The sequence below is a fragment of the Epinephelus fuscoguttatus genome, linkage group LG14, assembly GCF_011397635.1.
Source record: "Epinephelus fuscoguttatus linkage group LG14, E.fuscoguttatus.final_Chr_v1".
In the NCBI taxonomy this organism is placed as follows: Eukaryota; Metazoa; Chordata; class Actinopteri; order Perciformes; family Serranidae; genus Epinephelus; species Epinephelus fuscoguttatus.
Genome location: NC_064765.1, coordinates 34,474,695 through 34,498,701, shown reverse-complemented (window position 1 = coordinate 34,498,701; position 24,007 = coordinate 34,474,695). Strand labels below are relative to the sequence as shown.

Here is a 24,007-nt window from a genome sequence, read left to right as displayed (position 1 = left end):
ATGGTATTGCAAGCATTGCATTCGATTTAAATGGTTTCTGTTTCATATTATAACCTCTTTCCTTTGACAGTAGTTTTAAGGCAACATATGAGTCACAAATTTAAGCTCTTTATGATGCTTCCAGGCTCATATTTTGGCAGCTATTTAAAGAATTAATGTATTAACTGACATTCAGTTGTGTGATCAAGCCTGTTTATTTTGCTAATTCAGGTTGAGCTTATGTCTGAATCATCATCTTAAAACTGCCATTATCAAAGCCTTAAATACCAAATATATCGGAGCTCCTTAAGCTTGTTAATTGGATATACACAGCAGGCTGTCTGTGAAAAGATCACTGAGTGACTTAACCAAGCATGTGTATATGAAAGCTTTCACTGCAATAGAAATTAAAATAATGTTAATCAAAATTCACTGACTTTTATTAAAGCTGTGTCCTAATTTGTTGAAAAGATGGAGGGTTTTCGTTTCATCTGGACAGGACTGATGTATTGTGTGTGGTTCCACTGCTCAGCCCCGGGACTCAGCTCCATGCATCAGCTCCTGTGACAAGCTGTAGACAGATCGACTGCAGGCCCAAATGGATTTCACATATCCTGGTTAAGCCTGGTTTTCTGGCTGGCGAATCGAAGGCAGCCCGACTCGCGCACTTGCTATTCTCAGTGTGTGCGGTGTGTATGAAGCCTTGTTTGGTCCTGAGCTGGAGCCAAGTACAGAGTAGGCAGCGCAGGAGGTGTTTAGCTGTGGAAATATTATGTGTTGAAATTAGAGCAACAGAGAAGCTCTTCATGCTGACATTCTGACAGGATCTTTCAAATCTTACTGAAACGCCTGTCGTGCCATTTGTCCTCCGGTGCCTTTGTCGAGCAGTTGAGCTAAATCCAGTAAGAGATATACACAAGATCACATATGTTGTTTAGACTACACTGTTTTCTCGAAACATTAAGACCGTGTTTTCCATGAACCCTGTTGCGTCTTTTTCATCTGTCTCCCCTCCTCCTCTCTGGTATGGCTGTTTGTTTTAGAGACGAGAAACAGGATATGAGGCGATAGTAGCCTATATGTCTTCGGACCATTTGAGCTAATGTCTGCTATGAGACATTGTAACTGGAATAGAACAATACATTGCTTTCAAAGTGAAACTGCTTCTGCCGTGGGCTGCAGGAGATTTCACTGTCACACAAACTAAAAGCGCGAGGCTGCCAGTCTTTACAGTGAGGATCTTGATTATTTATAATAGTTACAATTATAGGTGCTCACATTCATATTTGTATATTAAAACTAGATGGAATGTTTAATGTAAAAAGTGTTCCTCATGTATTCCCCTCAGCTCGACACAGCGTTGTAGCATCTTTCAGCTTATTGTTTTGGTTTTGCTGCTATTAACTTTACTGTTTGGATTCAGTCTTCCTAGCTTTGCAGCAGCTGTTTTCAGTGAAAAGGCACTGACAGACAAAGTTTGCGACTTGTTTGTGAACACAGAGCGATTAGCGGCTAAACAGATTTTCCTAACAGGAGTTGGTGAAAACAAAGGGCTTACAGATACAAATGAAACCGAGCAGTACCTCCAGAGATCATAAAGGCAGTGTAGTCCAGTTCAAGTGAGATACGACTGTGGGAGACAACAAAGACATTTAAAAATTGAGGAGACTGAATGAATCAGTAGTATAGTGAAAAGAAACGTTCGACTTCATGTCACAATGTATTTAACGGCCTCACAGGCCATTGCCCTCTACAATGCTGCCTCTGTTAGAAGCTACATTATTACGACCTCTATCACCGTTGGCACCGTTTGTTGTTGTTTGAAACTTTTGATTCTGCTCTCTAGTGCCATCTATAGGCTGTATTTATTTCAACATAAAGGACATGGAAGTAAGAGGGCAGTGACATTTATAATATTTGAAAGAATCTTAATTTTGTATGTAAATGGAGTATATATGAGCCCTTAGGCACTGTCCACGTTAACTGGTATTTCTGAAAACAAGGCTTTTTACTCCCCCGTTCTCAAAAATCCTGTACACATTAGCGCTGTCATAAAAAAATCTCCTATAAAAAAGAAAACACAACTGAAGCACTGTGAAGACCATGCCAAACCAACATAAGGTGAAATAACTCGTAAAGAAGAAGATTTTGGCCAATCAGAAGAGCAAAATAAAACTATTATTTGAAGGCTACCTAGAGTTACTTCTGTAGTACATTCTGACAACTCTGTTCCTCCATTTAGTGAAAGATTAACTGTACAGTTATGTGTAAACATGTAGAGGCTCAGACACACCAAACTGACTCGTGGCGTGTAAAAGCCCCCTTCTGCATCGCTTCGCGTTACCTGCGTCTTGGCCAAAAAGTTGTACATGAACACACAACCAACAGCTAACCAGCACGTATGTTCTGCGTCTGCATGAGAGGAAACAACTCTCCAGCAGACTTCTTCAGACTTCAGTTTGGAGATTTGGCAAATTTTTCATGGGCGCAACCCACATACTCAGCTCTGCTGCTCATCCCACAAATGCGTGTTCCTTACAAATGTTGCACCATTTAAAAGGGAAATAAACAGGCTTTCCAACAGTGTAAGATTTATTGCCAAGAGGCATTGATACAACAAAGAAATAATCTACCAAGCACATATTTCCTTACTTTGTGTGCTTAGTTTAGATTGTACATCCACTGCACTGACTCATAATCAACAATATTTTGCGGTATACAAGATGTTTCTGTCATGTCAGAGCTTGTTGTCTCTTTGAGACAAAGTGAAGGATTTGTTACTCAATGTTTTTTTATGTGTTTACGTGTTAAGTGTTGCAGTTGACACATGGCAAAGGAAGGTTGGGAATTGAATTACAAGAAACAGAGAGACATTCTGAGCTCAGATCATTTAATCCTTCTTAGAGAATGAGTGAGTGTGAAAAGGTGAAAGTGCATAATTTGGGAATAACAGATTTGTTAGAGGAATAAGTTAAAGGAATACTTCACCCTTCAAGATTTGTACATCAACTACTCTTCTCAGGTTATGTCGAATTCTTGAAGAAAACTTGCATTATTCTATGGAGCTAAGAATCAAAAAGTGAGAAAATTCTTGATGAACTGAAGTCATAGAGATACGCATGTAAGAACAGCAAAACTATAAAAAGACATCCTTTACAAAATCTCACAAAACTCGAGGCATTGTTGGACCAGCATGTCCTGTGTTCAGCGAGGTAGAATTACTGTTTATATCAATGGAGTCTGGCTTTAAACATGGACAAGTATCACTTTCAGTTCATTTCCCCATCAGAAAATGCTGTATGTTTGGGAAATACTGAGCACACATGAATAAATGAGACTTGGTTTATACTGCACGATTTGGACGAGACTTTGTAAACAGATGGTTTGATATAGTTTTGCTGTTGTTAAATGTGGCCCCCTATGACTTCAATTCATCAAGAGTTTTCTCTGTATTCTGATTCTTTGTTCATTGTGGAGGCGTGTGAGTTTCCTTCATAAATTCAGCATATCATGGAGTGAGTAACTAATAAACAAATGGTCAATTTGGGGGATGAACTATTCCTTTAAAATGCATATTCGTCATGGGTTTCTTATTTCTGTATTGTTTTCTGCTTGCTTGTTTGCAGGCTTAAGCTTTTATTGCTTCTTCACTGTGAAATGAATATCCTGGTTCTAAATTGGGGATATGTGGCTTTGTCCATTCTAAAAATAAGGTATCAACTGCACCACTTTGAAAGTGTTTCCATTGCCCAGGGCCATGGAGAGTGCTGGTGATATAGAGCAGTATTAGCTGTGACTTCACACAGTTTCCTTTTTCCACAAGAAAAACCCTATGCAACAGTGTATGTAGTGCAGCTGTAGTGTGAGGAAGCTTTATGAACGTACTGCTGAACTGTTGGGTAAGCTGGCTAATCTTTGACGTACTGTATCCTCCATTTGCTAATTGGCTTAGCTGGAGCTTATTCTGAAGTCGCTCCCTTTTGCCTTTCATTATGTCAACACCAACAAGTTTCACGAACAACCTGATGGAACACAAACCTTCCCTCTGCTACTTCCAATAAAGAGACAGTTATTTTCATGTAAATGGCCCCTGACAAGAGATTTGTCACATAAATCAATTATTCCTGTCACTGAGAGGGTATGAAGTAACACAGGCTGATCTTCTGTCTTTGTTTTATTGATGAGGATGAAGACAGCTGCATGTTTAGCTACCTAAGTACCCTAAGTCCACTTCATTATAGAGTACTTCCTGCTAGGTGTGTAACAAAAAGTCACAGTTTGTTGCTGCAGAAAAAAACCCAAATACAGAAGGATCATTTGTTTTCAATTATTTCAAACAGACAGAAGGGCAAGTGTCAAACACAGACAAAATCCTCCTGCTGGAGACTGAGGTAGCATCTTGCTCATTTGTGACTTTGGTAAACTAACTTATTTGCATTATAAAAGTAAGAATCATTTCAAACTGTTGTATATTACACTGCACTAACACCTTCCCAAAAGGCAACAGATCACAACAGGCTATAAAACTGAAAAGCATCTCTGTGCTATGAAACTGAAAATACTAAGTAGATAGAATGATAACAAATGAAACTAATGCATTAGAAGAAGTGCTTCAATTAGTTGGCTATACTTAAGCATTTAAAGCACCCAAACATTTATTATACCAGTCATCTGCACATCTGGGTGATGTCGTTGAATGTGTGTCAGCGTATTCGATATGTTTTCATTCACATATCCAAAACAGTGGGGCAACACCAATACACCGTCCTCGTCTTATACACAACTCCTCTCTCTGTTGCTGATGTGGCTGACCGAGAAGCATCAGGCAGGTCTTCCAGCTCCGCTGTTTTATTTGCACTTGCCATAGTTTGACTGACTCGCACGCCAATCAGCTTGTAATCTCTGCATGTGTTGCAAACAACATGCTGTGTGTTTTTAACACACATATAAAGCAATGGCCGGGACTGAAGCAAGCCTGTTAACATTGATTGTGCAGGCACATTTAAACACATGCACATGCATGTGTGTTAAGCACAGTGCATGGACATACATGTGTGGGCATGTACGCATACACACAAACACACACAGACCTCATACATAAATAACATAATCATCGTTAAATGTCTTTTGTCTCTGTTGTGGTCTCCTCTTTGACATAGTCTTTGCCTGGATTTCACTGTATATGTTGGGTTGCATTATTGTATTGAATAACTCCATCCTCCCTCCCCCCTCCCATGCTCAGATTACTGTTTTAACTCTAAAAGCCTAACCAGGGACAGGGGTTGCAAATTGGCTAAGGCTAGAAACCTGTATGCATTGCATCTACTTTGTATTTTACATATGAAGCAATGTCTTATGCATTTGTCCTTGCCAAATAAACAAGTAAATAAAAAAGAAGATTTATAAAAACGATGTACAGCTAAAAGTTTCAATGGAGAACTTGCATTTGTGAACTTTGGTTCCGCATTACAGGCATCAGTATGTGTACTGTCCATTTTAGCATGCAGCTGCCTGCACTGGACTGCAACCCACCAAACCATAACAGTTTGGTATGAAAAACAGAAAGCATTATACAAACAAAAAATGTGCTAAACAATACCCAAAAGTGAGTATTGTTGATTTAACTCTGTTTTATCAAACGTGTGCTCAGTACACAAGATTGTGGAAATGAAGGACTTACAGCGACTTGAGCCATTTTGTACCGCTACTCGTGTTTCTAGTCGGACTATGTTTACGAGCACAAGAGTTCAGCGAGCCACCGAAGGACCGCCCTGCAGATTTACTATTGGTTCTGCAACGTAGGAGTTTTTTTAAACTCTGAAATTGTATCCGCCCATCTAAACACAAAATCAGGGAGAAAGTCATCAGTCTTTAGTTAAGCAAAGTGTCTAAAAACTTTAACTGTAATTATGGGCCCAAGCCCGATTTAAACCCGACGATTTTCAATAAGTTGGCTGTTATAATTAAGAGTATTAAACCACAATTCTTGTTATTTGAATGACAGAAATATAGGATCTTAATGAATGGCGCAACACGGAAGCATGATTATGTAATAAAACAGATGTTTAGGCTATTTTAGGATCCAGGTGGTGAAGGGCTGTGAGCGCACAATGTTGCAACATTATAACTAACTTTGTTGTAACTTTATGTGTCATACAAAGTGTGGTTTAATTTTATTTTTTATAATACTGTAGCGTCTGCCAGGACGTGTGGAAAGGATGACGCAGTTATTCGGCAATTAAACCACCGTTTATTCCTGAACAGTACAGGATACTGTTGGCCGTAACCACGCCAAAACAACCAACAAACAACAACTTAGCTGTAACTCCATCTGCACTCCTGCTCTCTCCTCCAGCTCGCTCATACACTCACCAGCACGCGCACTCACACAGCCCTCCTCATCCCCATCACACTCGCACCCCACACCTCATTCAATCCCAAACATGCCATTAACTCACAGAACACTGACATTATAACAGAACATTTACTGCAGGGTCGCTACAATACATAGCCTATAACATTATCAAATCATAGCTTTTTAAAAAAATAAATAAATAAATAAATAAAAAAAAGTCATATCTGACTGGGCCCGGCCTGGGCCCATCAGAGGGAGGGGGGCTCCCGGCTGGACCTGGCTAGGGCCCGCGGGCCGGGCTCAGGCTCGGGCAGAGAATCTAACCTCTAATCAGTGTGCTGGGTACCCTAACAGAGGGTTGACGGAAAATGGGGATGGTTCTATTGGTACCATCCACAGCTTTTCACAATGGAAATGGAAAAATAACTATTCTAGTGCATTGAACTGAACTCAACCGAACTGAACTGCATGGTGGAAACAAGGCTATAGTGCTACATAGAACCATTAGAGGTACCATATAGCATTTTTTAAGCCCTGGGGGCTCCTGAATGATGCTAGATAATACCATGGATGAATCAACATGCTTCTAAACTTAACTTTTACTTAAATATGAATCGGTATTAATCATTTATTGCAAAAATATTTAGAATCTTTTACCAAATGCTCACTAAGAAACCCCAATACTGTACATCACATTTTCAAACCTGGCGTATTGAAGTGCACATGGGGGCAAAAAAGTTGATAACCACTACTTTTCATATGTTATCCTCTGTAGTGTTTTTATTCTTCTACCCAGTAAACTAAGCTGAAGAACCAGTGGAGAACCTTTGAAGCCCCTGTTTTGTTCAGTGGTTCTCTACTGGTTCTTTAGCTTAGTTTGGTTTGGAAAGAACCAATGGAGATCCTCTAGAGAACCATACAGAGGCTTAAAAAGTAATTTGTGTGGCAGCAGTGACATATACTGTAGCACTTTACCCACGTCAAAGAACCACTGAGGAACCAACAATTTTCTGTGTCCATAGCTCTACTTCCTGCCTGCCTACTTTTAGTTATTAATCTTAAAGCTACCGTGATTAATATTCTTACATTCTTACATGGATCAAATGACAATGTGTAATGTCAAAGTGGTCACTCATAGTGACAGAGCCACAGAGAATTTTCACTAAACTTTTCAGTTCACTTCAGTTTTATGTAACATTTTAGCCTTTTTCAGCTCATTGTTTTGGTTTACAGCCAGCAACTTTACTGTTTCGATTCACTCTCACAGCTGTCATTAGCATTAGCAGGCAGCTGTTTTTAATAAAATAGCTGAACTCACTGTACCTGCCCAGCACCTAACTGGCAAAGTTAGTAACTAGTTGGTGAATAATGAGCCACAACGAGTCACATATTTCCCTCAGGAGTTAGAAAGATAGTGAATATTAGACTTGTATTAGAGTTTGAAACTTAATGGGAGCAACACCACAAGTTTGTTTCCCTCGCTTCGTTCTCTCACATTGTGTTCTCCCCACTGACCTCAAACCACCAAATATCTGTCAGGTCAATTTCTTCAGCCCAACTTTCTGTGTCACGGCCTCAGTCCATCCCTCTCTCCTTAACCCAGACGTGTTGGCCTCAGCAGCCTGATTAGAGGGGGCAGGTAGAGGAGATTCCTTAAAGAAACTGGGACAAATCCTAAAAATGCCGCCAGCCCGGCCCCAGATGTCTGCATGAGGGAAGACTGTGAGGTCACAGACTTCACCTCGATTTAGCTCACAGAAGTGAGACATGCTCCCTGCTGAAGCCAAGGGTGAGAAGCAAGAGCTCAGAAACTGCACATATTGATCACAACTGCTGCTTCAAATTGATTTGTGTCAGACTCAAGAAGAGATCATTGTGAACCTTTCTATGTTCTCACAAGGTTTTAAGAGCCAATACATTTTTTTCGATGTACTCTCAAAAGCATTGAAAAACCCAGAGAAACCTTCTTCAATATCCCCTCCTAATTCTCACTGGTATCGCTGACTTATTGTTGTGTGCTAGTTATGCAGTCCTGTGCTGTTTTGAGTTTTGTCATAACTGGAAAAGATTAAGAGTTGGAATCGCAGGAAAGCAGATAGTCAAGCACATGGCAGTCTGAGTGACAGCTCAAATATTGTATTACACACAGTGTGCACAATGATTTCATCACAGTTATAGCACCTGATACTGTCACCACAAGTGTGTATCATCATTACTCTGTCTGAAAATATTCATCTTCTCAGCTACATCTCCACTATCCTGCAACACGGAATATTAGGTTGGCCAAATTTCTGTTCTGCCATGTTGTGTTTGTGTTATCGAAACTGTGGGTGAATTCTGAAGATGTTATTTAAGTGACAGTGCTCAATTTCAAACTCTTATTTCAACAAAGGGGTTTATTTGTGTTGTTGTTTGGCCTTGATATGAGACAGATTTTATTTTAAGGTTGCAGTGCTTGACAGTAACGGTTGCCAGGTTGCCATTGACAACCATTGGCAACCATTTTGAGAAATTGGCAACAAAATCTAGGCCTTTGGTTGCCATCAGTGGCAACCTCTTTTTAACATAGAAAAACAGGGTCAGCAAACACCAAAGTGTACAGCCCAAAATAAATAAATGGGCGTCAGCAGCTTAGTGGATAGAGCAGGCGCCCCGTATACAAGGCTGTTGCTGCAGCGGCCCGGGTTCGACTCCATCCTGTGGCCCTTTGCTGCATGTCATTCCCTCTCTCTCTCTCTCCCCCTTTCACGCTTGGCTGTCCTATCAATTAAAGGCAAAAATACCCCCAAAAATATCTTTAAAAAACACCCAAAAAACAGCACTGAACATCCCAACACTACTTGGGAAAATGTTGCACAGAACAGTGCTACAAGGGACAAAGCAGTATGTAACAACACTGTACATAACACAGCTGCATGTGACAGCGATCGCATGTGTTGGTGCGTTTACCCGTGAGTGCACAGGCATCTGTTTTCAGGAGAGTGAAGAAGTAAATGAAGTTGCACTTCAGATTCAAATTCTGTAAAGTATCAGATAAAATACAAACTACGAGGAATTTTGTATTTTTGTTACTGTTGAGCTTTTAGACATTCTTTTATGTCACATTTTCATTATTAAGCTGACATATAACTGCATATTATCTTAATTACACAAAGGAGACTAAACATGGCAACCTGATATTTTCAGTTTCGGCAACCTAAAGCTGATGCCTTGTTGCCAGCCTGGCAGCCACTTTTAAAAAGATAGTGTTGATCCCTGGCCTCAAAGCAGCACATTTGTCAGTGAGGCTATTTGTCTGATATCAAGATGAAACGATGAATTGATTATCAAAACAGTTGCTCTTCGATATTCTTTATAATTAATTATTGGACCAGTTATTGCAGCTCTGTGAAAAATTTAAAGATAGATATTGTTTACTGTGCGGAAACATGGGCTTTAGAGCTGTTTCTTCTGCATATTTCAGTACTACATTGATATGGCGTATATATTCTTTTATGTATTTATTTGTATTTGCAACTTGACCAACAACAATTCAGCTCCACAGAGCTCCCTGTGGAGCCACAAAACACCTTATACAAGTTCCTTTTTTCCATGTGAAGTATTTCTCCCCAGCACCTGTTACTACTTCTGTGTAAAACTGGTGGAGTTCCCCTTTAAGAACGACACTGCACAATGTAAACATTCACTGATTCTTATGTTTGGAGGGAGTCCATGCAAAGAGCAGTTAATTGGATCTTGCAGCAACTTGCTGCCTACATTATGTATTAATGAGTAATAATTTGTCTGTCTGTGCATAATTATTTTCCCCATGTGTTTATGACAAGTATATAAATGCAAAAATGTTCCCATTAATGCATTAATTTGCTAGTTTGACAGTCTAATTAGCATCAGCAAGTATGCTTTGATAAACTGTATGTATCTAGGTAATTAAGGTGAGACAATAGGCAGTGAAAACACTTGAAAAGAAATCAAAGTATGAAATTCTGTAGTAGTGTGAAAGCCACATAGAAGATATATGGGGTGCCTGGTAAAGGATCTTCTATACCCAAAATACATATGAGATGGGATAGATTGCTTGTGGTGTGATATGAGCAACCAACACTGTGTACCATATTCAAGAGCACTCGCAAGAAAATGTTATTTTCGACAAGTATGGTGTGTGGTGAGCGAAAGAGGAGTGAAGAAGCACAGGGAGCTTCCTCCCACACACAGCTGCTGTATCGATCTGCTGGACAGCAGCAACAACTTGGCTCTCGGCTCCTAGCGGTACAGGAAAGATTTCAGACAGGCTTGTCATGTAGAGGCTCAGTTTCCTTTAATGGCTGTGTTTACATGCAGTAACATGGCTATCAGCCACACACTGTTTTACGTCTTACTGAGGTTTGTATTCACAGCACATCAACCCCTGATATCTTCTAACACTTTTCCTGAATACACCAGATTCATGGCCAGTAATAGTGCAGATAGCAGTAATTGTAAATAAATAAAGATGATGTTGAGGTGCTGCAAATCCTGTTTAATATGTGACTAAGAACAAGATCCTAATGTCATGTTTTTACAACCACAACATTTAACTTTAGTTGTTTGTGCCATTTATGCAGCCTGACTGCTTTTTTCTGTTTTTAACATTTATTCACATGATGAATTTTATTAATATGTTTTGAATTAACTTTTTGATTTCATAAAAATGTAAAATATTGAACTTGCCATTTAAAAAGAAACCAGAAAAATGATTAAAGTACTGTAGGAGAACACTAGAACGCTAGAGGCATTATTTAAAAGCTCATATGACATTAAAAACTCAGTTGTCGACATTTTATCAGTCAGTGGTTGGAAGTCCAAACAAACACGCTCAACCCTCAGAAGGGTTCAGAATGGGTGCTGAATCCTCAAAAAATGTAAAAAAAAATTGTGTACAAAAGGTACAGGACAGCACTCCAATTATAGTGTTTATTGCCACACAAACGTTTCGGGTGAAACCCTTCCTCAGCGTGCACAAGCAACAAAGTGAATGGATCACACACACAGGTGTCACTTATCAGTAATCAGGCTGACACAACAGCTGCAGGTAATGGCAAGAGAAGAAAAAAGAAAAAAGGAACCTAACAATGTATCCCTTCTTATATCAACACAAACAATTAAGTAACCACAATAGTGATGTTTTTTTTAAAACAGTTATTCAACCATCAATCAGTGGTTGTAAATCCAACCAATAACATTTCAGTTGTTCTTTCTAGGGCTCCAATTAATAATTATTTTCATTATCCATTGACCAGCAGATTGTTTTGTCAGATATTAGTCTGCAAAATATATGAAAAATGTTCAAAATTCCAGAGTCCACATTGAGCACATATTAAAATCTCTTGGGTTTTTTTTTTAATCAATCAACAGTCAACAACCATAGACTATATAATATAAAGCCACTGTGATGTCACCCATTGGTTTGTGGACTTCCATTTCAAAGCCTCAAGTATGGCATTTTGGCCGTAGCCATCTTGGATTTTGGAGTCGGAAGTTACCATATATGGGTGAGAGGTTGAAGCTATGGAGGAACATGGGATGGGTCTGACTCATAGACTCTAGAAACACCTCAAAGACAGCCTGTCACTCAAACCCTTAATTATATGTAACTTTGAACCTTAATAGAATTTAAAAAGTTGGACTTGAGGCTTTAAAATGGGAGTCCACAAACCAATGGGTGATGTCACGGTAGCTATTTTCATTATTTTGATAGTGCCTGAAATTCATCCTCCGTACAGTTGTCATGAATGTTGAAATTAGCTACAGAGAATAGAACCGTTTTTAATACCAGGCTGTAAACATGTTTATTTCTGCTTTTTAACATGAGGGTCTATGGGGATTGATTTGCTCCTTGAGCCAGCCTCAAGTGGCCATTCAAGGAACTGCAGTTTTTGGCAATTCTGTGTTGGCTTCGTTTTTCAGTCTCAGAGGTTCCCACTTGTTCACAATGCAAATATGTTCTGTTTACTATCACATAAAACAAAGAAAACCAGCGAAGATTCACATTTGTTGCAGCTGTAGTTATCTTGTTTCTGCCTGTTGTGAAACTGTTAGACTTACCTGAGCCAACTCTTATTAATCAGTATCAGATCTGAGCTAAATTTGTGTGTTGGACATGACCTTTCCAAGATGGTAGGCTGAACTAGTCCAGGATGAAAATATTAACAAGGACAATGCAGTGTGTTCATTCTCAACAGGGTGGAATAAGATAATGATTTCAAAATTAATGTTTTAATTTTGTTTGCTACATATAGTATTTAAAATTCATTTTGATTTTAGAGGTTTTTACTGTTTTTTTTTTTTTTTTGTTTCCATTTCTGATCTTTAATATGTTTGTGGCCCTCTTCTGCTAATTAAGTTAGGAGTCTTTCAGTCTATAGATTTACTCCATGTGTTTCAACAGTCCAGTAAAAGGGGGATTTTTTCAAGCCTTACATGGCTGATTCTTTTGTAGATGCGTCATTGTTCAGATTTAGCTCAGTATGTAAAATGACATGAGGCAAAGGTCATGTGTCTCGACGACCATTACACCATGCTGAAACCGTTAGTTTCAGTACTTTAATACAGAGCTGTGCAAATCTTACAAGTGTCACAGCTGAAGGCAGCCGCAGCTATTTGAAACCTCAACCTGTAGGCAGATCCCAGAGGCAGAGCTCAGAGACTGGGAGGCCCTCACAAGTGTGAGTAATAGTTCTGAATTACAGTCACCGCCTAGAAGCCTGTCTGCTGAAGAAAACCATGGCGAGCTCTTTGTAAAGGTCTCTGCCTGAATAATGATATCTATACCTCATGATATCCTGATGCTCTGATGGACCCTCACATATCAGCAGCTGCCACCCATTGGGTGTCAGCCACTGAGATGATTCAATGCCATATCAGAATTCGGTGTGACAGAGGACATCTGTGAGGAAACCCTAGTAGAAATGTGGTCTCACCACACACCGTTCTTGATTCTGGGCTCTGAAATAAAACACAGGCAGTTATCAATAATACACAGTTTTGTGTGTGGATGTGAATTTCGTTTAGTGAATGCTAATGGTGGTCAGGTTGTCATTCCCCCACTTTGGTCTCAACAACTATTAAACAGATAACCCTGAAGTTTTCTACAGCTCCCGATGGAAGTATCATTGGGAGCTGTTTGGGGTTCAGTATCTTGCTCAAGGATACTTTGGCTGCCATCTTGCGCTGGTGACGTAATTTGGAGCCAGAGTCTATGCAGTAGTGATCTCTGTGGCATTGAGTTCCTGCCATCTGATGAATTGATGCGCGCAGCGGGGGGCTGTGGGCTGGAATCGAGCCTGCGGCTCCTGCAGCAAGGAAACAGCCTTTGTGCATGGGGCGCCTGTGCTACCCACTGAGCCACCGGGCACCCCCTTTGGTTTCACTTTTGGGGAGCTGTCCAGGCCTCCAGGAAGTGCGCGGGCTTTGAAGACAAATTTCGAAGTGGCCAAACAGTGGCACTGCAATTTCTGGGGTCAGTCACCTGATGCCATTTGGCACATATAGACTTTTTCCCATAGACTTACACTGGGGAAGAGACATCCATAAATCAGTTGATAAAATCCTTTTAACGCCACAACCCCTGCGAATCAAGATTTAATCTATTCATTCAAACAACATTTGGAATGTCATTTACTTTAGTGGGGTGCTTAACTGGAGGTCAGCCTCTTGGGCACACTCAGCCATGGTCGGTGGTCAGGAGATGGAAGTGTTTTGCCAGTAAGATGACATATGTTGTCTGTTTGCATTAAAAGGAAACTCTCAACAACTTTAGTCTTCTATGATGTTGTCATGTTGATTTAAGAGACTTAAGTAATAAGTGTTCAGTATGTCAACACTGGCAAAAGTCCTGGCAGGTCCTACAATCCATGTCATTTAGAAATAAGCTATAAGCAGTAAATGGACAGTATAATGACAGTAAATGGACTGTTACAGTAAACACAGCTAAAGCCTTTGCATCCCAAATTCCCCTTAGATGGGACAGCGGTGGGCTTAGCTCACTTAAAGCTCTGCTGGCAATTTACAGAAGGCCCAATTTAGACCTTAAATTTCTCTTAAGTGGTTTAACATTTGCAAGAAGCACACTGTGTGGGCAGAGTGAATCCCTTACCTCTATCATGTAATCTAACTCAAACCTGAACCTTACACTGTACCCAGAGATACAATATGGGCTAAGTTAAAGGAATACTTCACCCACAAAATGACAATTTTATATCAGTTATTCAACACTTGTTACATTGAATTCAGGAGGAAAATGCTGTTTGTCCTCGCATGCCTCCATGGTGAACGATGAATCCAAAAACAGTGAACATTCCTGAATTAAAGTAAAAGGTAACTGCATTTAAAAACATCTAAATTATATCAAAACATCCATTTACAAACTCTAACCCATCTCATACAGTATAATCCAATTCTCATTTATCCAGTTGTATGCTCACTACTTCCCAAACACATGCATTTTCACTAAAACCTTAATACTATGACACTTCTGCATGTGAGTTTGAATTCTGCTTGTGCATTCTATAGGGTTGCAGAGGCGCGCTACTCGTCTGTGCGTGAGACTGTTTATGTGACTGTTATGTGTTTTTAAGTGTTGTTGAATGTGGTCCCCTTTGATTTTAATTTTAATATTTATTCAAGAATATTCTCTGTTTTTGGATTCTTTGTTCACCACGGAAGCATTTGAGAAAAACAAAGTGTTGTCACTAATTCAACATAACACAGGATGAGTAATTGATATAAAAATGGTCATTTTGTAGTTGAAATATTCCTTTAATGTAAATAATACAGTACAGGCCAAAAGTTTGGACACACCTTCTCATTCAGTGCGTTTTCTTTATTTTCATGACTATTTACATTGTAGATTCTCACTGAAGGCATCAAAACTATGAATGAACACATGTGGAGTTATGTACTTAACAAAAAAAGGTGAAATAACTGAAAACATGTTTTATATTCTAGTTTCTTCAAAATAGCCACCCTTTGCTCTGATTACTGCTTTGCACACTCTTGGCATTCTCTCCATGAGCTTCAAGAGGTAGTCACCTGAAATGGTTTTCCAACAGTCTTGAAGGAGTTCCCAGAGGTGTTTAGCACTTGTTGGCCCCTTTGCCTTCACTCTGCGGTCCAGCTCACCCCAAACCATCTCGATTGGGTTCAGGTCCGGTGACTGTGGAGGCCAGGTCATCTGCCGCAGCACTCCATCACTCTCCTTCTTGGTCAAATAGCCCTTACACAGCCTGGAGGTGTGTTTGGGGTCATTGTCCTGTTGAAAAATAAATGATCGCCCAACTAAACGCAAACCGGATGGGATGGCATGTTGCTGCAGGATGCTGTGGTAGCCATGCTGGTTCAGTGTGCCTTCAATTTTGAATAAATCCCCAACAGTGTCACCAGCAAAACACCCCCACACCATCACACCTCCTCCTCCATGCTTCACATTGGGAACCAGGCATGTGGAATCCATCCGTTCACCTTTTCTGCGTCTCACAAAGACACGGCGGTTGGAACCAAAGATCTCAAATTTGGACTCATCAGACCAAAGCACAGATTTCCACTGGTCTAATGTCCATTCCTTGTGTTTCTTGGCCCAAACAAATCTCTTCTGCTTGTTGCCTCTCCTTAGCAGTGGTTTCCTAGTAGCTATTTGACCATGAAGGCCTGATTCGCGCAGTCTCCTCTTAACAGTTGTTCTAGAGATGGGTCTGCTGCTAGAACTCTGTGTGGCATTCATCTGGTCTCTGATCTGAGCTGCTGTTAACTTGCGATTTCTGAGGCTGGTGACTCGGATGAACTTATCCTCAGAAGCAGAGGTGACTCTTGGTCTTCCTTTCCTGGGTCGGTCCTCATGTGTGCCAGTTTCGTTGTAGCGCTTGATGGTTTTTGCGACTCCACTTGGGGACACATTTAAAGTTATTGCAATTTTCCGGACTGACTGACCTTCATTTCTTAAAGTAATGATGGCCACTCGTTTTTCTTTAGTTAGCTGATTGGTTCTTGCCATAATATGAATTTTAACAGTTGTCCAATAGGGCTGTCGGCTGTGTATTAACCTGACTTCTGCACAACACAACTGATGGTCCCAACCCCATTGATAAAGCAAGAAATTCCACTAATTAACCCTGATAAGGCACACCTGTGAAGTGGAAACCATTTCAGGTGACTACCTCTTGAAGCTCATGGAGAGAATGCCAAGAGTGTGCAAAGCAGTAATCAGAGCAAAGGGTGGCTATTTTGAAGAAACTAGAATATAAAACATGTTTTCAGTTATTTCACCTTTTTTTGTTAAGTACATAACTCCACATGTGTTCATTCATAGTTTTGATGCCTTCAGTCAATCAATCAATCAATCAATTTTATTTATAAAGCCCAATATCACAAATCACAATTTGCCTCACAGGGCTTTACAGCATACGACATCCCTCTGTCCTTGAGACCCTCACGGCGGATAAGGAAAAACTCCCCAAAAAACCCTTTAACGGGGGAAAAAAAATGGTAGAAACCTCAGGAAGAGCAACTGAGGAGGGATCCCTCTTCCAGGACGGACAGACGTGCAATAGATGTCGTACAGAACAGATCAACATGATAAATTAACAGTAATCCATATGACACAGGGGGAGAGAGAGAGAGAGAGAGAGGGAGAGAGAGAGAGAGAGAGCGAGAGAGAGATATGCAGGTAATGACAGTATCTTACAACAACATTAATGGAAGTAATAATATTATAGTTATAGTTCTGGTTACTGCGGTACAATATGTTGAAAGTATGTATTAATACCTGGCAGTATACATGTGTGACAATAATCATATGTGTATAATAACAGAAGAAGTATGACTAATGACTAATGATGGCAGCAGCAGCAGGAGGCATCTGGCGGGACCACGGCAGCAGCACAACCACACACGTCACGCTGTCCAGGCACCGCTGTGATATGAGTTAATCTGAGAGACAGTGGAGCACAAAGGCTCCGGAGAAGAAGCCGAGTTAGTGACATCCAGAATGGCCGGGTTAGCTAGATGCAGTAATAGGATACGAGAGAGAGAGAGAGAGAGAAGGAGAGAAGGGGCCCGGTGTATTATAGAGGGGTCCTCCGGCAGACTAGGCCTAAGTCAGCCTAACTAAGGGCTGGTACAGGACAAGCCTGAGCCAGCCCTAACTATAAGCTTTATCAAAGAGGAAAGTCTTAAGTCTAGTCTTAAACGTGGAGACGGTGTCTGCCTCCCGGACCGTAACAGGAAGATGATTCCACAGGAGAGGAGCCTGATAGCTAAAGGCTCTGGCTCCTGATCTACTTTTGGAGACTTTAGGGACCACGAGTAACCCTGCGTTCTCAGAGCGCAGTGTTCTGGTGGGATAATATGGCACTATGAGCTCTCTAAGATATGATGGAGCTTGACCATTTAGAGCTTTATAAGTTAACAGTAGGATTTTAAATTCAATTCTGGATTTTACAGGGAGCCAGTGCAGAGAAGCTAAAACAGGAGAGATATGATCGCGTTTCTTAGTTCCTGTTAGTACACGTGCTGCTGCATTCTGAATTAGCTGGAGAGTTTTTAAGGACTTACTAGAGCTACCTGATAATAGAGAGTTACAATAATCCAGCCTTGAGGTAACAAAAGCGTGGACCAATTTTTCTGCATCTTTTCGGGTCAGGCTAGGCCTAATTTTCGCAATATTACGCAGATGAAAAAATGCAGTCCGTGAGGTTTGCTTTAAATGAGAATTAAAAGACAAATCTTGATCAAATGTTACTCCGAGGTTTCTTACGGTAGTGGCAGGGGCCAGAGCAATGCCATCTAGAGCAACTATGTCATCAGATAAAGAGTCTCTGAGTTGTTTGGGGCCAAGAACAATAACTTCAGTTTTGTCTGAATTTAACATCAGGAAATTGGTGCTCATCCAAGTTTTTATGTCTTTAAGGCAATTATGGAGTTTAGTTAATTGATTGCTTTCTTCTGGCTTCATTGATAAATACAACTGAGTATCATCCGCATAACAATGGAAATTTATAGAGTGATTTCTAATGATGTTACCTAACGGAAGCATATATAGAGTAAACAGGATTGGTCCGAGCACAGAACCTTGCGGAACTCCAAAACAAACTTTAGTACGTAAGGATGGTTCATTGCGAACGCCAACAAATTGAAAACGATCAGATAAATAAGATTTAAACCAGCTTAGTGCTGAACCTTTTAAGCCAATTAAGTGATCCAGTCTCTGCAGCAGAATTTGATGGTCAATTGTGTCAAACGCCGCACTAAGATCTAATAAAACAAGTACAGAGACGAGTCCTTTGTCTGAAGCAATCAGAAGGTCATTTGTAATTTTAACTAGAGCTGTCTCAGTGCTATGATGCACTCTAAATCCTGACTGAAATTCCTCAAATAAATTATTATCCTGGAGAAAATCACACAGCTGGTCTGCGACTACTTTCTCAAGGATCTTTGACATAAAGGGAAGATTAGATATTGGTCTATAGTTGGCTAACACCTCTGGATCCAGGGTGGGCTTTTTAGTAGAGGTTTAATTACAGCTACCTTAAAAGACTGTGGTACATAGCCTGTTAATAAGGATATATTGATCATATCTAATATATGAGTGTTAACTATAGGTAAGACCTCCTTAAGTAGCCTAGTTGGGATGGGGTCTAAGAGACACGTTGATGATTTGGATGAAGAAATCACTGCAGTCAATTCTGGAAGAGAAATTGGGGAGAAGCAATCTAAATCTATATTAGGTCTTACAGCTGTGTTTGAGGTTAGATAGGTACTATCTGAGGGCAGGAGGTCATGAATTTTGCCTCTAATAGTTAGAATTTTGTCATTAAAAAAGCTCATAAAATCATTACTGCTAAGGGCTAAGGGAATACAAGGCTCAATAGAGCTCTGACTCTCAGTCAGCCTGGCTACAGTGCTGAAAAGAAACCTGGGGTTGTTCTTATTGTCTTCTATTAGAGCTGAGTAATAGTTTGCTCTGGCATTGCGGAGGCCCCTCTTATAAGTTTTGAGACTGTCTGTCCAGATTAAACGAGATTCTTCCAGTTTGGTTAATCGCCAAGTCCTTTCAAATTTTCGCGATATTTGTTTTAACTTACGGGTTTGAGAGTTATACCAAGGAGCGAACTTTCTTTGCTTTTTTAACTTCTTTTTAAGAGGAGCTACAGAGTCGAGCGTTGTTCGTAGCGAGCCTACGGTGCTATCAACAAAATGATCAATTCGGGAGAGGTTAAAGTCGGCACGGGAAACCTCTGTTACTGAAGGTATTGGTATTGAATTTAACGACGAAGTAATCTTTTCCTTAAGTTTTGCGACAGCACTATCTGATAAACTATCTGATAAAAATCAGTAATTCAGTGAGAATCTACAATGTAAATAGTCATGAAAATAAAGAAAACGCATTGAATGAGAAGGTGTGTCCAAACTTTTGGCCTGTACTGTATATCAGCATACAGTACAAACATGAGGTTTAAATCAAATACAGTATTTTTCTCTCAGTCAACGACACCTGAAGTTAATTTGGTAATTAGGCTGTTGAGTTCCATTTATAGATCTTTGAATGTTTAGGCCAGTCTTTACAGCACTTTAATATTGCTCCAAGACTCAGTCATCAGTCCAGTCTTGTGGTTTTTATGTAATCATCAAATGACACAGTGACGCAAGAGTGTACGGATGTTGCCAGGAATTGTGCTAACATTAAAAGACACCCTTTGCATCCAGAATTTGCCCATGTTTAATGATCGCTGAGCTGTGGCAGCTTTAGAACAGTGCTTGTGGAGTCAGATCACACAATGACTTTCCTTTTCCATCCGCATTTTACTCAAGCAGTTTCACCAGTCACACAAGTCACATAGCTGCATGCAAATAGCATCAAAGGATCTCAGGCCTTTGTCTTCTCTGCCTGGTGCAGCTCCTTATGGTGAGCACAGTGACACAAACATGGACAATCCAGCATGTACGATTCTATTATGCTGTGGCATTTCTTACTGTCAGAGACGCTGTAGAATGACAAACAGCATTTGAAAAAGAGGCTGTTACCCTCTATTCCAGTGTTTTGTGCTAAGCTAAGCTAACCAGCTGCTAGCTGAAGCATATTTAGTGGACAGATAAGAGAGTGGTGTCAGTCTTCTCATCGAACTTGCAGCAAGAAAGTGAATACGTGTATTCACTTTCTTGCTGCAAGAAAGTGAATACGTGTATTCCCAAAGATGTCAAACTATTTCTTTGATAGCTTGTCTTAACCCATTTTAGTTCCTTTAGTTCCTCCATAAAGAATGATTAAATAGCCTATAGACTTTTTTGAATAAATGAATAGCCTTGGAGGGCGGCACGGTGGTGTGGTGGTTAGCACCCTCGCCTCACAGCAAGAGGGTTGCCGGTTCGATCCCGGGCGTGGGAGCCCTTCTGTGTGGAGTTTGCATGTTCTCCCCGTGTCAGCGTGGGTTCTCTCCGGGCACTCCGGCTTCCTCCCACAGTCCAAAGACATGCAGATTGGGGACTAAGTTAATTGATAACTCTAAATTGTCCATAGGTGTGAATGTGAGTGTGAATGGTTGTTTGTCTCTATGTGTCAGCCCTGTGATAGTCTGGCGACCTGTCCAGGGTGTACCCTGCCTCTCGCCCGATGTCAGCCTGGATAGGCTCCAGCCCCCCCGCGACCCTCAAGAGGATGAAGCGGTTAGAAGATCAACGAACGAATGAATGAATAGCCTTGGGCACAGTGATGGGCAGGCAGAGGATCAAAGTCTGATAATTAGGAGATACAGATATTTGTTGGCCTATGATATGAAACACGATAAAGAAATGTTGAGGTTAGCATAGCAGACAGTATGACATGCAAGTAAGTCACTATAACAAGTGCAAATTAATACACCACAGCTGGAGGACCCACCTGCTGGTTCCCGAAGTACAGAACACTGTAAATGTAATAATATTACCCCAAATCCTGTTGGTAAAACATTATATTACTTCATTACTGCTAAAACGTATAAATAAATATAAATATATTTATATTTACGCATTACCCTCCCACACTGCTAGGTACATAGGATTTACCCTCCCACACTGCTAGGTACATAGGATTTATTGTTTTATTTTTGTTTTATACCGTGGTATTGGATTGTGTATTGAAACACGTGGAGTTTCACTGGTATTGTTACCAACTAAATTTCTGCTATGCTGACACACAGAAGAACTGTGTTGTGTTAAAAGTGTTATATGAATAAAGTTAGTTAGAGTTGAGTTGAACAGAAAGGTCTGAAGTTGTAAGAACTGACACAGAGAGTAAAAAGAGGTTATGTACACCTAATTAGACTCCAACAGGTAATTATTACTGTAAATGAGCATGAGGAGTATTTTGGTTAAATTGTGTTAGGCTTACAAGATTTACAGGCTCCACATAAGCACATAGCACGTCCTCAGCCTGTGAGCAGGGACTGTGTATCACAGTATTTGTGGATAAAAACCGCAGCAGCCTTCAATCATGCAAAGCTCCTCTGCCCACAGAAGAACACTAATGGAGCCGGAGCTGTCAGCTCGCTGTCATCAGCTAATGTTAAAAGAATTTTAGGACCTTATGTGGGCATTTAGAGCTCTCTAGTTATCTAGTTAAGTAAAACAATAAAACTCAGCAAAGAGAGACACATTTTAGTCCACAATCATGAACAGGCTGTTTGAATAAATGTCTGTAGTGTTTCTTATTTTAAACTGGAGCAGCTTGTACACCCACATCAGACTGTTGCCATCCAGTCTCCGTCAGTGTCTTCTCTCTGTGTTGTTCTTGTCCTCTTCTGGGAATTTGTCTAAATGTTGCAACATTTTTTTTAATGTTTCCATGCGCTGTCTTCCGTTCCCTCCATCACAGTGTGGCTCATTGAACCTGCATTGTCTTTCCAGGTGGCGAGCGTAACTGTGGAGTACATGAGCTGATCTGCGTCAGAAAAGGTAGGGCAGATCAGAGCTCTGGGAGGTTGACCTCTGACCCCACACTCCACCTTCCTCATCAGCATTTATCACTGTGAAACTGTCACCGCTGACACTCGTCCTTGTTTTGCTGTTCCACTGTGTTCAGGCTGCGCTGCCTTCACTGCTTGGCTGTGCTGTTTGTTTGAGACTTGCTTTGTTGTATGTGCTCACTGCTGTTCATTGTTTTGCTACGACTGTCAACTGATAATGTTTCAATTAACTTTGCAAGCACTTAAATTTGAGTCATATTCTCTTAAGTAAGAGCAGATGAAACAAAGAAACTTTTAGGTATGAAAGATTGTTTTTTTCCATGTGCACGTATTTGTTAGTTTGTCTCTGCCGTTGTCAGGGAGACTGGGGCTATTTCAGTGTCTTTCAGGGAACAGACAGGGAAATAACAGGTTTTGCCTATTACGTCCTTTAACAATAACAAAGGCACTTAAAAAACAAAACTTTGTTGTAAGGTTTAAAGGAACAGTCCACCCTAAAATCAAAAATACATATTTTTCCTCTCACCTATAGTGCTGTTTATCAGTCTAGATAGTTTTGCTGCTAGCTGCTGAGTGTTGGAAATATCAGCCGTAGAGATGTCTGCCTTCTCCATCCATTTTTTTTTTTTTCATCCGCTTATTCGGGGCCGGGTCGTGAGGGCAGCAGGCCAAGCAAAGCACCCCAGACATTCCTCTCCCCAGCAACACTTTGCATCTCCTCCTCGGAGACCCCAAGGTGTTCCCAGGCCAGGTGAGATTATATAATTCCTCCAGTGTCTTTGGGGTCTGCCCTGGGGCCTCCTACCAGTGGGACGTGCTTGAAACACCTCCAGCGGGAGGCACCCTGGAGGCATCCTGATGAGATGCCCAAACCACCTCAAGTAATCCATTTCATGAAGGAACAGCAGCTGTACTGTAGTGTTGGCGATACCAGTCGTAGAGACGTCTGCCGATGGCACTCAGCTTGTGGTGCTCAAAGTGACAAAAAATACATTTGAAAAACTCAACAGCAATGTCTTTATCCAGAAGTCATGACCACGTCACTCGAGATAATGCACAGACCTTGTTGTGAGCAGTTTCATGTAGGAGCTATTTTCCTTCTACTTAAACTACATCTGCCAACTGTATCACATTAAATGTAAACACACATAAACATTAATGGTGTCCTCCTTGGCTGAGCTGTCTCTGGCGTTAGGTGAACTAGCAGTAGATGTATGCTTCCTTCTGCACAGTGATATGGTTTGAGGGTGTAGTTCGGTAGAAAGAAAATAGTTCCTACATCAAACTACCCACAACAAAGTCTGTGGATCATCTTGAGTAACTGTGTCATGATTTCTGGGAAGAGACATTGCTGTTCAGTTTTCAAATGTATTTTTTGGCACTTTTAGCACCACAAGCCGAGTGACATCTAGTTCCATTATACCGGGGAGAAGGCAGACATCTTTATGGCCAATATCTCCAACACTCAGCAACTCACACCAAAATAATCTATATTAATAATTAACACTATAGGTAACCAAGAAAATACGTACTTTGATTTGGGGTGAACTGTCCCTTTAACATAAAAGATGACATATTGAGTGTTGATGTGCACATGCCTGAAGAGCAGAAATATCTCCCCGAAGTACTGCATGATTTTTCTTTTTTTCTTTTTTAAGGCTGATGTGGAAGTTAGCATTGCCCTGGTTCCCTCATTAAAAAGCCT

At 40.6% G+C, this 24,007-nt stretch overlaps 1 protein-coding gene across 1 annotated transcript in view; it reads left to right on the top strand.

Annotated features, from left to right (window-relative positions):
- Positions 1-24,007, top strand: part of syt14a (synaptotagmin XIVa) — an 81,884-nt gene that overhangs the window by 5,748 nt on the left and 52,129 nt on the right. The window contains exon 2 of the mRNA XM_049596273.1: positions 22,244-22,291. Within this exon, the coding sequence (XP_049452230.1) occupies positions 22,244-22,291 (48 nt within the window). The remainder of the gene's footprint in view (positions 1-22,243; positions 22,292-24,007) is intronic.